The 14702-nt window shown below is 35.1% G+C and overlaps 1 protein-coding gene across 5 annotated transcripts in view; it reads left to right on the top strand.

Annotated features, from left to right (window-relative positions):
• Positions 1-14702, top strand: part of IPO11 (importin 11) — a 232856-nt gene that overhangs the window by 63769 nt on the left and 154385 nt on the right. For all 5 annotated transcript variants that reach the window (XR_003005967.1, XM_024765365.1, XM_024765366.1 and 2 more), the window contains exons 13-16: positions 1016-1106; positions 3214-3261; positions 4022-4127; positions 7346-7472. Coding sequence is in view for 4 of the 5 variants with exons in the window: in XM_024765365.1 (XP_024621133.1) it covers positions 1016-1106; positions 3214-3261; positions 4022-4127; positions 7346-7472 (372 nt within the window). In the remaining variant the exon portion in view is untranslated. The remainder of the gene's footprint in view (positions 1-1015; positions 1107-3213; positions 3262-4021; positions 4128-7345; positions 7473-14702) is intronic.

The raw sequence follows: 14702 nt of genomic DNA, 5'->3' as shown, positions 1-14702 counted from the left end.
TGGGCCTTTCACTGTTGTGGCCTCTCCCATTGCGGAGCACAGGCTCTGGATGCGCAGGCTCAGCAGCCATGGCTCACGGGCCCAGCCGCTCCGCAGCATGTGGGATCTTCCCGGACCGGGCATGAACCCGTGTCCCCTGCATCAGCAGGCGGACTCTCAACCACTGCGCCACCAGGGAAGCCCACTTAAAAGTTTTTTTTAAAAATTTTGTTGCTTTAAGTTTTTAAAACTTTCTCTTATGGAAAATGTTAAACATATTAAAAAATAGAATAATATCATGAACTCTTCTGTATTCAAAACCTATTTTATCAGTTATCAACTCATGGCTAGTCTTGTTTCATAGAAGCACTCTTTTACAAACCACTTAGATTATTTTGAAGTAAATATCTGAGAGGACATGTCATTTCATCTGTACATATTTCAGTCTGTATATCTGTAAGATTCCTTTTTAAACATAAAGCACAATACCTTCAACATTTAATTATACTTTATATTATGAAACATCTAGTGATTCAGTACTTTTAAGAATGAAAATGAATCATTCTTTTTATTTGTGATTTCTTTTTGTGTCTGTTAAAGGAAGAACAACTCTGGTGAATTGAATTCATGAATTGCTGTTGTTACTTAAGTCATTGCCAAGAAAATATACAGGTTTTAACATTAATTCCTGGACAGTCATTTATAATTCTGTAAATTAATGTGGCTCCAGATTGCTTTTTAGATTTAAAGAATTATTAATTAAACATGTAAATTTCTCCTCTTCGCAGTTTGGTGTTTTGGAATGCATAATGCCAAATGATTGAAATAGTGAAATAAACATTCCATGTTAATAATTAAATTATTAAATTTGATTTTATTTCTGACTGTGTTTACAAAAAACAGCAATAAACTTCTTTTCAAAAAACATCAAGAATTGGAAACATAGAGTTTTAAGAATGAGTATTCTTTGCTTTAATGTAGAATTAATTAATGCAGTATACCATTGTTTTCATTAGAAATTTTTTTCCCCCAACAGCCATGCACTGAAGTATTATTTATAGATATATTCCATGAATATAATCAGACTCTTACTCCTGTACTTTTAGAAATGATGCAAACACTTCAAGGTGAGGTATATTTTGTGATACTTTGATTTATCTTTTAATTAGTGTTCAGTAAAATATTTTGAGTGCCTACTATGTGCAGTGCAGTGTTTCCTAGATCATACACTAGACATGAATTTGAGAAAGACAGAATGTGTACTTTTCTGAAAGAGTGGCCTTCAAGATAGAAAACAAGGATGGGCAATTCACAAATGAGATAGGCCTTGAATGTGGTAATTAGATTTTGCTGTGGTTTATGTGGTAAGCATAAACAAAATAGCAGTCAAGTATATTGGTTGGAGAAATAGTCTATTTGGAGCACGCTATAGGAAGTAGTGGGAGAAGAAGTTAAAATAATAAATGTTATTAGCCTTAGAATGGTGGCAGTGGGAATGGAAAGAAGGTAATGGATTTAAGAGAAAATGATGAAGTGAAAATTTTAGCACTTGATGATTGTACTTTGTACACAAGTAATTAAATTTTTTAAGTGTCACAGGTGATTTATCATTTTTTTAGTTATTTTTATTATCAGAGTGTAGTTGATTTACAATGTTATGTTAGTTTCTGCTGTACAGCAAAGTGAATCAGTTATACATATGTCCACTCTGTTTTGGATTCTATTCCCATATAGGTCATTAGAGTATTGAGTAGAGTTCCCTGTGCTACACAGTAGGTTCTTATTAGTTAGCTATTTTATGTATAGTTGTGTGTGTATGTCAGTCCCAATCTCCCAATTTATCCCTACCCCACCTCCCTTTCCCCCTTGGTAACCATAAGTTTGTTTTCTACATCTGTGACTCTACTTCTGTTTTGTAAATAGATTCATTTGTAAAAAGTGATTTATCACTGACTATTCTTCTATACTGTAAATTTCAGAGAGGAGGCCATGAACACATCTGTGTTGTTCACACCTTGTTCCCAGTGCCTAGCACACTTAGTAACTGTTGATTGACTTTTGGCAATTAACTGACTGCTGGGCAAGGGAAAGCTATCAAAGACTATTCCTGAACTTCAGAGTCTTAAACAGGTTACTTGATTGGTTTGGGCAGGAGTCACATTATAAGGGTTCAAGTATTGAGTAGGTGGTAATGTAAGGAAATAACAGCAAGAGAATCTTCTGTAGAGAAGGAGATTCCTGATCTTGTTTGTAGTATTATAAAGGGTAGCTCACTTTTTAGGCTTTTGTTTTCTCAAAAATTTAATAGAATATTCCTGCTTAAGTTATAAACCAAGGGAAGAAATGAGCTATCAGTCAAGTTTTTTGTGTTCATTTTTAAGGATAATTTGAATAATAATTGTATTTTCAGTTTTTCTTGAACCACTGTAGGAAAGTAGGTAAGCTAATTAGGTTACACTGTGGTAAGTTGCTCTATGAGGTGGTAAGGTTTTCAGTAATTTCAGTTTAGTTATTTTCTTTCTAGTTCTGGAGCGATTTGCTTATTTGGGGCTGTACTTAACTCTAGTAATTGGACTAGTGAGCTTAAGAAATCATATTTAACAGCAGAAAGGTGCTTTGATAAACTTGCTAGAAAACTTTCTATTCTAAAGAAATATACTAAGTAAACTGTATTTTTTCCTGTCTTAATAACCATGGTAGTCTCCTTTCTGGAGAGTAGTGCAGAGACTGCCGGCTTTTATTCTGAAGTTTTCACATTATGTAATGGCTCTCGTTTTTCTGTTTGTACTTTGCATTTTGTTGTTAACCCTTTAATGTATTGTCATAACCTGGTTTATTTTTTATGTTTAGAACTTCTTGTGTGAATTGTCCATACTTGTTCTTTTTTTTTTCCTATTGTGGGATTCATCTTTTTATTCTTTCTAAGAATTTTCTCTTATAATCAGGGTATAATACAATAGTTAGCAATTTGGCATATATTTTTCTAGAATGCTGCTTGACATAACATTTTCCATATATGTTATAATGATTTTTTAAAATTGTAATATAGCTTTACATGTTGTATCTGTGTTCTCTAACGGTGATGGTAACAAAACTTAAACTTTCTCTTTACACCTACATGTATATTTAATATCACAAAATATATTGTACTTAATGAATTGAGAAACTAACAAATTGAGTTTAAACCTTTTAAAAACTAGTTTTATTTACGTTTGCTGATACTTATTTTTTCAGGGCCCACTAACGTGGAAGATATGAATGCACTGTTAATCAAAGATGCTGGTATGTTAAACGAAAATGATTTAGAAACATTTCTTCAGAAGATGGTGTGTCTCTTTTGTGGCAGGTGTTATGCTGGGAGAGTTGGGATGTAAAGATACCTTAAATTTAGGAGCTGCCTGGTGGTGGAGATAGCCAAGTAAACAGACAGTTGATTATAACATAGTATCAGTTGATTAATGCTACAATAGGTGGTAATTATTTAGTACTGTGGAAAACTACAAGGTAGTTTTGGTGTACCCAAGGAAAGGCTCCTAAAGAAGTGTTCTGTGCGAACACAGGATAAGTGAGAGTTAATAAGGGGGAGGGGGCGGTTCCAGACAGAAGGAGCAGTAGGGACAGAAACTTGAAGGGAAGAGGAACAAGTCCAGTTAAGTTTTGAATTGGGTGTATTTTTGTTTAATTGGAACATGGAGTTTAATGGGTTGTGGTGAGAGAAGAGGCTGGAAATAGGATAATTAGGGACCCCATAGCATAAAATATTGCATCTATTTGGAAGCAGATGTTGTTTTTATAATTTGACTTGAATATTTTTAAATGAATGTAATTTTCTGTTTGAAAGCACTGAGTATTTAAGAAAAACATAAAGTAACTTAAATAATGTTTCTAAAATGTCTGTTTAAATAATTTCCCAGATTAACATATTGTAGATTTCTCTCTATTAACATATTACATATTTCAAAGTAGTCCTTAAGGCTTATTTTCTTGCATAAGGACAATTAGCATTTTGCCCAGTATCTGAAATTAAATTTTTTCTTCTTAGTGTATAATGCTGTTGGATTAGCGGCTTATGAGCTGTTTGACAGTGTTGATTTTGATCAGTGGTTTAAAAACCAGCTTCTTCCAGAATTACAAGTCATTCACAATAGGCAAGTATAAAACTCTGTGTTTGTTATATACTTATTTCATCTTATTGATTTTCTAATGAAGACAAGAAAGCATTAAAATTGCTTAAAATTTTAAAAAAGTCATAGTCTGACTTAGCTGATAGTGTCCAGTGTAGAAAGGAATAAGACTTGTGAATCTTATAACTGAAAAATAAGCAAAATTGTTTCTTGTTATTTTACTTCAAATGTGAATTGTGACATGTGTGAAGTATTTGATGTTACATAAGCTAGTTTGCAGGAGGAAATTTTTGTTTTTTAGTTTAGTTTTTTTGTTTTTTTAATTTATTTTTTATACAGCAGGTTCTTATTAATTATCTATTTTATACATATTAGTGTATACATGTCAATCCCAGTCTCCCAGTTCATCCCACCACCACCCCCTCACCCCCCACCCCCGCTTTCCCACCTTGGTGTCCATACGTTTGTTCTCTACATCTGTGTCTCTATTTCTGCCTTGGAAACCAATTCATCTGTACCATTTTTATAGATTCCACACATATGCGTTAATATACGATATTTGTTTTTCTCTTTCTGACTGACTTCACTCTGTATGACAGTCTCTAGATCCATCCACGTCTCTACAAATGACCCAATTTCGTTCCTTTTTATGGCTGGGTAATATTCCATTGTATATATATACCACGGCTTCTTTATCCATTTGTCCGTTGATGGGCATTTAGGTTGCTTCCATGACCTGGCTATTGTAAATAGTGCTGCAGTGAACACTGGGGTGCATGTGTCTTTTTAAATTATGGTTTTCTCCAGCTGTATGCCCAGTAATGGGATTTGCAGGAGGAAATTTTATGCAAAGGTAACAGAAGATGGAGATGTCTGAATTCTAGAAAGAAATTGTGTACAAAAGGAAGCCAATTGGAGACTTAATAGAGGCTAGGCCTGATGCCAGAAGTAGCCTAACCAAAGTAACATCCATCAAAGGTGACTGCCTTGGGATCACACGGAGAGAGCATACTGCAAGTCTTTGGGGAGAAGGAGTTGCAGAGACACCATGGCAAAAAGTATTTGGACACACATTAGGCTTGTATTGAGGTGCCTAATTCAGTAGTACAGATCTATCTGACATTTAGTAGGGTTTTTGCCCAATTCTTCTGTTGCATATACATTTAAATACTTGCCTAATTATTTTAATTTTAGGTACTGAATGAGTAAAATGGAAGGGAAAGGGTCTTTCATAATTTAAAAAATTTTTCTTCATTTAAAATTAGACACCTAAAAAAAATTCCAAGATACTTTTTTCTTGTTTTGAATCGTGCAGTTCTAGTGATTTATTTCTGTAGATGTGGTACTTGTCAGGATGCCTAGCATATAGTCATAGATCAGTTAACATATCTTGACTACTTTAATAAATGAATAGAAAACTATCTATATATGGATCATTTTATAAATATTTAGAGCCATAGAATTGTAGAGCTGGAGACACTTTAAAAGTAATTTTGACCATTAAGTAGCTATCCATTCAGTTATTCAGTCATTTATTCAGTCAAATATTTTCAGCACTGGAATTTGCTGTGTCCTGTAGAGGCAGTGGTGAGTAAGATGGGCTTCAATTCTGCCCTCAGAGAGCTAGTGAGCCTCTGTTGGAGAGAAAGCCTTTAGTAGGGAGACACATGTGTACTTTGCTTGTCCTTAAACCCTTGTAGGCTGTTTAGTCTAGACTGATCAACCATGTATTAATTACATGTTGAAATGATAATATTTTGGATATATTGCATATTAAATTTTCACATGTATCTTTTTACTTATTTTAATGTGGGTACTAACAAATTTAAAATTGCGTGTTTGGCTTGCATTATATTTCTTTTGGACAGAACTGAACTAGACCAGTATTTCTCAAACTTTAATGTGCATATGAATCACCTGGTGATCTTGTTAAAATGCAGGTTCTGGGTCAGATTGTGTGATTCTGTCACACTTCCAGATAATGATACTGCGGTCCAGGAACCACACTTTGAGGAACAAACTGACTCCTATTCTTAACTTTGCCCAGAAGTGACTGTCATCTTGGAATTTGAACCTTTCTGAGCTTCATTCTCTTTGTCGAGAACAGAATGTTGAATGTGGTAATCCCAGAGATCTCAGTCCAAAATTAAAGACTCTGTGGTTCCTTCCTTTACTCTACACAAGTCTTGTTTACTTCCACCTCTGGGACTTTGTTCAAATTGTCCCTGTCCCCTGAAGTGGCATCTTTTCAGTTTTTTGCCCCAAATGCTATTTATCTTAAAGACTGTTCAAATCCCATCTCCCTCTGCCTGCTCTTCTCTCTTCGATTCTGCAATCCTAGTATATAGTTTTGTGGTCTTTAATTCTTTTAGGTATGTTAAACATTTTGAAAGCAGGGAATACACTTCTTTTGGAACTTGGTGAATAATTCTTTTTACGTGTTTAATCATATAAGATTATAATTTTCTAAAAAATGTGGTATATTCATTAGTTTACTACATTTTCACCCAGAAATAAATATCATCTTGCCACTAAAATAAATATAATATCAAGAAGAGACTTTGTGGGTGGAATTCTTGGACACAAGTGATTTTTCTCTTTGCCTAAAGAACCTTCCTTTTCTTTAGCAAAGATGGCCATAGAGGAACAAATATATGTACATGTTACTGTAAAGTTTTATAACTTAAAAAATACAAATCATTATTTTGGTAATCTGAGTCACAATTTGTAATTGGGCACCTTTTACAAAATTAGAAACTTTAGCTGAAATCAGTATAAATTTATATGCATATTTTATATGTCTAGAGATTTCTCACAGTGTTCTGAAAATAATCTTTATGAGATTAACAGAATTGGAATTGGAAAATTCCTTTATTATTACTTTTTGGGGCCTCTCCAGCCTTAGGGTTTGGAACATTTGCTAGTTATACCTATTTAGATTAACTTTTTTTGGTTACTTTAAGGAACAGAAGTGGACTTGGTTTTTATGTACATAACTATGTTGTAATTCTGTAATACAAAATAATCAGATTTACAATATATCTGCCTAAGAATTTTCAGTTTTTTAAATCAGAACTTTGTTAGTATTTATACTGTGGTACATTTAAAAGTGCTTTTAAACTTTTATATAAAAATGCATATTGTTTTCTTACTACACTTTAGATTTAAACGATGAAATATACTAAGTGAAATAGGCTTCTTAAAATATGTAACCTTTTAATTTCATGATTTTCCCTATCTAGGTATAAGCCATTGCGACGCAGGGTGATTTGGCTCATTGGTCAGTGGATTTCTGTGAAATTCAAGTCTGACTTAAGACCCATGTTATATGAGGCAATTTGTAACTTGCTTCAGGATCAAGACTTAGTGGTATGTTGCTTAAAGGTTTTAAAAGAGTTATTTTTATAAGTTTAACATATGTTAAAGTTCAAATTCAGAAGTGGTTTATATCTTTCTTTAGAATGTTGGTGGCCTTTCAGTGCTGTAGTTATTCCTTGGTGAGTAGTTTGATTTGAGGGAAAAAAGTCCTTTGATTATTTTTTGCCCTTCTCATCACTAGTAAATTAAAAAAAATTTAACCAAACTCTACTAATCTAAAATTATAATTTTTTAATAAGAATAAAAGAACAGTTTTTTAAAAATCCTTTTATAGCTTTACGTGTCCTTTTTCTTATTCAGGATAGAATTTGTCATTTTTACATTTAAGATAACACCATAATCTGTTTCACCCTTACTATTGATTTTTTCTTTGTCTCTCAGTTTTGGGGTTTTTTTTGTTTACCTTTGGAATTGTTTATTTTAGGACTTTATGTATAGTGTTCACATAATATTCTTGATTTTGTGTTACTGAAAACTTGATAATGACGTCTTTGTTGCTTCTTTCGTTCCCCTTCAAGGCAAGTAGGTTTGCTGCTTTATTGTATGTCATTTACTCAGAGGGTTTTTTTTAAAAAAAATATTTATTTATTTATTTGGTTGCACCAGGTCTTAGTTGCGTCAGGCAGACTCCTTAGTTGTGGCATTGGAACTCTTAGTTACGGCATGAGTGTGGAATCTAGTTCCCTGACCAGGTATCGAACCCAGGCCCCCTGCATTGGGAGCGTGGAGTCTTATCCGCTGTGCCACCAGGGAAGTCCCCAAAGAGGTTTTTGTTTTTGTTTTTGTTTTTGTTTTTGTTTTTTGCGGTACGCAGGCCTCTCGCTGTTGTGGCCTCTCCCGATGCGGAGCACAGGCTTCGGACATGCAGGCTCCGCAGCCATGGCTAATAGGCCCAGCCGCTCCGCGGCATGTGGGATCTTCCCGGACCGGGGCACGAACTCGTGTCCCCTGCATTAGCAGGCAGACTCTCAACCACTGCGCCACCAGGGAAGCCCGCCAGAGGTTTTTTAAAAGAAGTTCAACATAGTGTGGAATAGTATCCTCCCCCCACCCCACCCCCACTGTTGGTACTTTATTTTATGCCTGAGTAAATATATTCATGACTTACTGTACATTTTCTTTGTCTTGTGCTTAGGTTTGACTCCAGCATAGTCTTTAAAAAGTGAATCTGGTTGATTTTTTTTCTGAGCTTCAAATTATTTTTAGATAAAATTAAGTGATTCCACCACCACCACCGCCCAAATTATGCTAAGATCTTGTTTAATCATTTCTCAATATACCACCTTTTAAAAAAATTTCGAACCTACCCAATTATCCTGTTTTTCAGCAAAGGCTTGGGTCATACTTTTCTTGTTTTCACATGTGTGCCATGATAATATAAACTACTTTTAATGTTCAACAAAGGAAAACATAGAGAAATTACGAAATTAAGAAAACATTATAATTGCAGAAGCAGTGATACATTCTAAAAGCAAATAGAACTGATTTTTGGATTTTCTACTTAAATGTTACCTACTTTGTGTAAATAATTGAGAATTTACTCTAAATATCATTCTGTAATTATTAAATAGTTTAAGCATTCCATGCTTAAACAAGAGTCCAGTTTTATTTTACCATGTTTAAATTCTTAGAAGTTTGTTAATATAATAAAACTTAGCTGTTTCTAAGAATACTATTTGCTGGAATTAATTTACTTTTGTAATAGCTTTAGAATGAAGCATTTGTAAGATTTAAGTTTTGTTTTCCTAGTTGGAAATATTATTTGCTGTTCTATCAGTGGTATCAGAGAGAAGACATTAAATGCTTTATGAAAGTGTTACAGAAGATTTAAATTTCAGGTCTATTTTCTGTGGGAAAGAGAAATTTCTTGGATCTTATATTCTTTTTTTAATGAGTCTATTAGAGAAGTGAAGAGAAAATGAGTCATTTAGGTCAGCACTTTAAAAGCAGAACATTAAATCTATCACATCAATAAACATTATTGGGGGAAAAGGGTTTCATGGCCAGTTAAGTCTGGAAAACACTGGACTAAATATTCAAATAATCCTCTTTACTGTAGGACCCATAAGAATCTTTAAAATGTACATCTGTGTAGTGACTATCCAAGATGACAAAAACATTAATATCCAAGGAATATACTTTGAGGAAATGCTGCTGTAGATACAGATTTGCCCTTTTCCTGTATGTCTTCCAGTGGCTGCATCTCATTTTTATGCTTTTACAGTTTTGTCCTGCCAGAATTATTTTCTTATAACTTCTTAAGAAGACAGTGTTTTGTAAGACACTAAGTTCATGGTGCATACATTGTGCCCCCCCCCCTTTTTTAAGTACATTTAAAATCAATAGTATGTAAGATATACTATTCTAATTTCAATCTGTGAGAAACGCTGGCTAATGAAATGTGGGAAGATACCTTATACATACAGACATACACAACAATGTACAGACATTCAGACATACATGTACAAACATACATGAGTGCATTTGTATGCATATACACATACACACACACACACAAAGTATATAGATTCTGATGAATCTAAATCTTCTTTGGCTTTCAGAGTCTATGTTCTCTTGCTTGATTGCTGCTGTTATGGAGTAGGGATACATTTAACTAGTTGTCTACGTGGCTTCCTAGTCTTATAGCCATGTTATTACAAGGCTTGCTGTGGCAGAATAGAAATAGTGCAGCAACTGGAGAAAGCAACTTCTCCAGTTGGTATAGGACTCTATAAATTTTTTTTTTTTTTTTTTTTTTGAGCAGAGGAAGGTTTATTGCAGGGCCAAACAAGGAGAATGGGTGACTTGTGCTCAAAAACCCCTAACTCAGGACTCTATAAAATTTTATAATGTCAGCTACTGGGTAGAGTAAATATCTCTGATAGTTGTGTGATAGTGTTGTTTGATCTGGAGGAATATAATGCAAATTGAGTGAAAATTTTTTGATTTATTTGAAATAGTGTTACAACTTTTCATCAGTATTTAGCAATTAAAACTTGATCTAGGCATAACGGGCAAGGATTTATAATATTGCAGTATTTGGAAACTTTTTTGGGAATTTTGATTCGGTTTAAGATAATGCTACTTTTAAAATTTTAACTTCTAAGCTTCTTTTTTTTTTTTAATTAATTACTTAATTTATTTTTGGCTGCGTTGGGTCTTTGTTGCTTCCTGCAGGCTTTTTCTAGTTGTGGCGAACGGGGGCTACTCTTCGCTGTGATGCACAGACTTCTCATTGTGGTGGCTTCTCTTATTGCAGAGCATGGGCTCTAGGCGCTCGGTCTTCAGTAGTTGTGGCATGCGGGCTCAGTAGTTGTGGTGCGCGGGCTCTAGAGTGCAGGCTCAGTAGCTGTGGCGCACAGGCTCAGTAGCTGTGGCGTACAGGCTTAGTTGCTCCGCAGCATGTGGGATCTTCTCGGACCAGGGATTGAACCCATGTCCCCTGCATTGGCAGGCAGATTCTTAACCACTGTACCACCAGGGAAGTCCCGAGCAGAGGTTCTTAATTTCAGTATAATTGGATTTATTGATATCCTCTTTTTCATTTTGTTCTTTTTGTTTCTTGTTTAATAAATCCGTTTTCTTCACACGTGGTTCTTTATTCCATCTGGGATTTATTTTTCGACATGATATCAAGTAAGGTTCCATTTTTATTAATTTTTTATAAGAACAACAGTGGTACAATGCTTTATTGAAAAATCCATTAAAAAATATCTTCTGCATGTTTTCTTCCATCCCTCTTAGAACATGTTACTTAGTAGATGCAGTGCTTATGGCAAGTTTCAGATTTGAGAATGTTGTTACCACAGTGTAAACAGAATGACTAAATTTTAGGTGAAAGGAACTTTCTTTTCCTGGGAACCCCAGAGGATTCTCTAACCAGAATATTTGATTTACATATTTGGTTTCTTTAGTGGTAAGGTTTCTGATCCAGTAATAACCTTTCAATTTCGGAAATTATAAGTAATTAAAATTTTTTTTGTTTTACTTATTTATGCAACCTTCAATAAAACAAGCAGGAAGCTACTTAAAAATTAGCATCAGTGTACTCTTTCAGCCTTGTAAGAGGCAGTGTATAATGTAGACTGTGGTACAGCCAGAAGGTTTATAGTTTGGGGGTGGGGTGTGTGGGGGTTATTGTCTGTCAAGCAGAGGAAAGGCCATCTTCATGGGCAGGTTGACTACCAGCATAGAAATAGGGAGTTTTTCAGGTGGAAAGCCAGTTGATGGAGTTTAAGAAGGGACTTTGAGTGGCATGTACATGACTGTAGCAATCCCTGAATTCACTGTGGGAGGTGCAGCTGGGATCTGGGCAGAGGTATTTTCAACAAGGTACATTGAAATTCTTCTGTCTTTCCACTCTTCTGCCTTATATGGGTCTCCCAGTTCTGTCACACTTTCTTACAGTTTCAGGTTTTCCCACTTGACCATCCTTTGTGTCTCAAAAAAACTGTTACAGGTTTTAAACTCTGTGTTAGTCTGTGTTTTCACAAAATGAATTCTAAATTCACTTATATTCAGCAAATACATTGGGTAAGATGTTGTGGAAAAAACCCGAACAAACTTTTGGGCCAACCCAGTAATTTCCGAAGGAAATATCAAAAATATGTGTTTGAGGACTTCCCTGGTGGTGCAGTGGTTGAGAGTCTGCCTGCCGATGCAGGGGACACAGGTTCGTGTCCCGGTCCGGGAAGATCCCACGTGCTGCGGAGCAGCTGGGCCCGTGAGCGTCCGGAGCCTGTGCTCCGCAACGGGAGAGGCCACAACAGTGTGAGGCTCGTGTACCGCAAAAAAATAAAAAATAAAATGTGTTTGAGACATCAAGGTATTAGGGCACTCTAAAACCAGGAAGAAAGGAAACTTTAGTAACTTTCTTATAGTCCATTTTGGTTTTGTAATGATGTGTGTGGTATCCATATTATATGAAAATGAGCTTTAGAATGTTTTTCTTAAAAGGAGATGAAAATATGGAAGGTGCTTTTTATCCTTTTAAGAAAGTTATTTACATGTGTATTTCAGAAGAAAATATGTAATTCAGTGATCTTGACTGTATAATAGAGTAAAAATAGTACCATAATAGTACCAAGTAATAAAAGAGCCAATGAGTAGGATAATATTATTCATATTAGTATCTCTTTCCATGCCTAGCATGGAATCAGAAAATTAGAAAATGTTTATTGACAGAGTTAAGAGATAAGGATAAAACATTATAAAATTATTATTCTGTTTCTTTTCAGCAGAGAAATATAATCTATTTCATAATTATTCTCTCATGTTTGCCTTACTTACATTTTCCTGGTGGTCTTAAGTCCCTGAGACATTGCCATTTATTTCAGGTCCCAGCTCCATGCTCACTGCTCTAATGTGTGGAATTCCCTTCACTGCTATGGGCAGGCTGTAGTGGTCAAGCATTAGGCTGCTCCAAGTCTAGAACTCAAATCAACCACCCTGACAGTTATGCCAAGGCTCATTCTCATGCTGGACACCGGTTTCTGGTTACTCTTGCCTTTATGTAGCAGTCTTCTTTGGAAGTAGTGTTGACCTGTGATTTCTTCTTGTTCATTTCTCTGTTGCTGTCATGCTTCTCTGGGATTCTTCCAATGATTCTGATGGCTTGATGGCACTTGTTTGCCCCAGTATGGAATTAGTTTGTTATCTTCTTAGAAGTTTTCTGATGTTTCAGCTGAAGGTGTAGGGTAGACTCAGGCTGAGTTACAGTCTAGATCTGGTTCTGGATACTTCAGGTTTCATTCTTCTTCAAAAAGCTAGGTTTATTCTATGAAAAGTTATGTTTGGAGTCTGGTTAAGGGAAGATTTTTTTTGTTTTGTTTCGTATTCTTGCATTTATTTATCAAGTATATATTGAATCATGTCTTGGAAGTTGTGTTAGATGATCTTCTGCCAATCTTCTGTCACAGTTCCCAACTATGCATTCTGTAAATTCAAGTCGTGATTTTTTCCCCCGTTACTTGTGAATTGCTGCAAAGTTCATTGTCTCTATGCAGTAAGTACTTCCTATTTCTTTTATAGCTCAGGAATAGCTAATTTTGTTCTTATTTGTGTTTGTCATATTTTAAATGCTCCTCTCTTTTCTTAAACTGTGTGCTTTTTGTTTTCCCTTATGATCTGGCTTCCTAGTCTTGCAGTTAAGCTAGAGTGCATCATGATTAATTTCATCTTTTTCTCTGCATGCAGTACTGCACTGACTTCTTCCCTTTGTTAGGAGGGAAAACATAGCTAGTTTTCATTCAGATGTCTCTTTCCTATACTTATTTATGTAAATGTCATCATTATGGGTTAAATGCATCTCTGGTCCTTTTGTGGAGGAAGATCAAGAGAGATTTAAGGGTTAGTGTGCTGACAGTTTGATTTCCTTTTGGGGGGCACTTTCAAGTCCTGATGTTTGTGAATTAAATTATTGCCACAGTGCCAGTTATATGCCTTACACTGTACTAAATGCTGACAATTTGAAGATGACTAGAACTAGTTCATGTCCTCAGGAGGATTATCCTGTTCTTAAGCTCTTCACATTAGCCATTTTTATTGATAATTATTTAATATCTGGGTGTTTTTTTCCCCCTGCTAGATTATAAGCTTTTTGAGGACAAGGGCTAGGTGTGTCTTATTCAGCTTTTTTTCCCACAGCACCCAACACAATGCCTGGGAGTTATAGTTCCTTGTTGAATATTTTTAATTGCATGAGTATGTCATCTTTTCATTAGGTCATTTCATAGTAGAACACTTGGCATAGTGCTTTGCGTGTATTGGATAATCAGCACATTTGTTAAATCATTTAAAAATCTAGAAATATTCATATTACCTTTAGAAACAGTGATTAAAAAGAAAAGACAGGTGAGAAAACATCTGCACTCCAGGCTCTTAGAATCTGTGGATTTGGAACTAGAGTACTTAACATTTGATGAATATGCCTAATCAGCACCTCAAGACCTCAGAAGCTCCTATAAAATGATCAAAACTGTTTCTTTGTGAAAAATGGCTGCAAAGGAAAAACCAGTTGCTGTTACAGGTGTGGGAAGCATAGCAGCAATCTAAGAAAGTAATGGCTCTTAGCCAGGAAATAAAAGTTTTAGATACATTATTTTACAGAGCAGCGTATAGCATTTAATCATGGCTTGAGTTCACGTTACTTGGTGTGGAAACTGAGTGTGGTAGCCCATGCCCATTTAGCTGGTCAAGTCACAGGTAAAACTCGAAAAGAAA

This window comes from Neophocaena asiaeorientalis, unplaced genomic scaffold (genome assembly GCF_003031525.2).
Source record: "Neophocaena asiaeorientalis asiaeorientalis breed wild unplaced genomic scaffold, Neophocaena_asiaeorientalis_V1.1 scaffold198, whole genome shotgun sequence".
Classification (NCBI taxonomy): Eukaryota; Metazoa; Chordata; class Mammalia; order Artiodactyla; family Phocoenidae; genus Neophocaena; species Neophocaena asiaeorientalis.
This window is presented reverse-complemented; position numbering and strand designations above follow the sequence as displayed.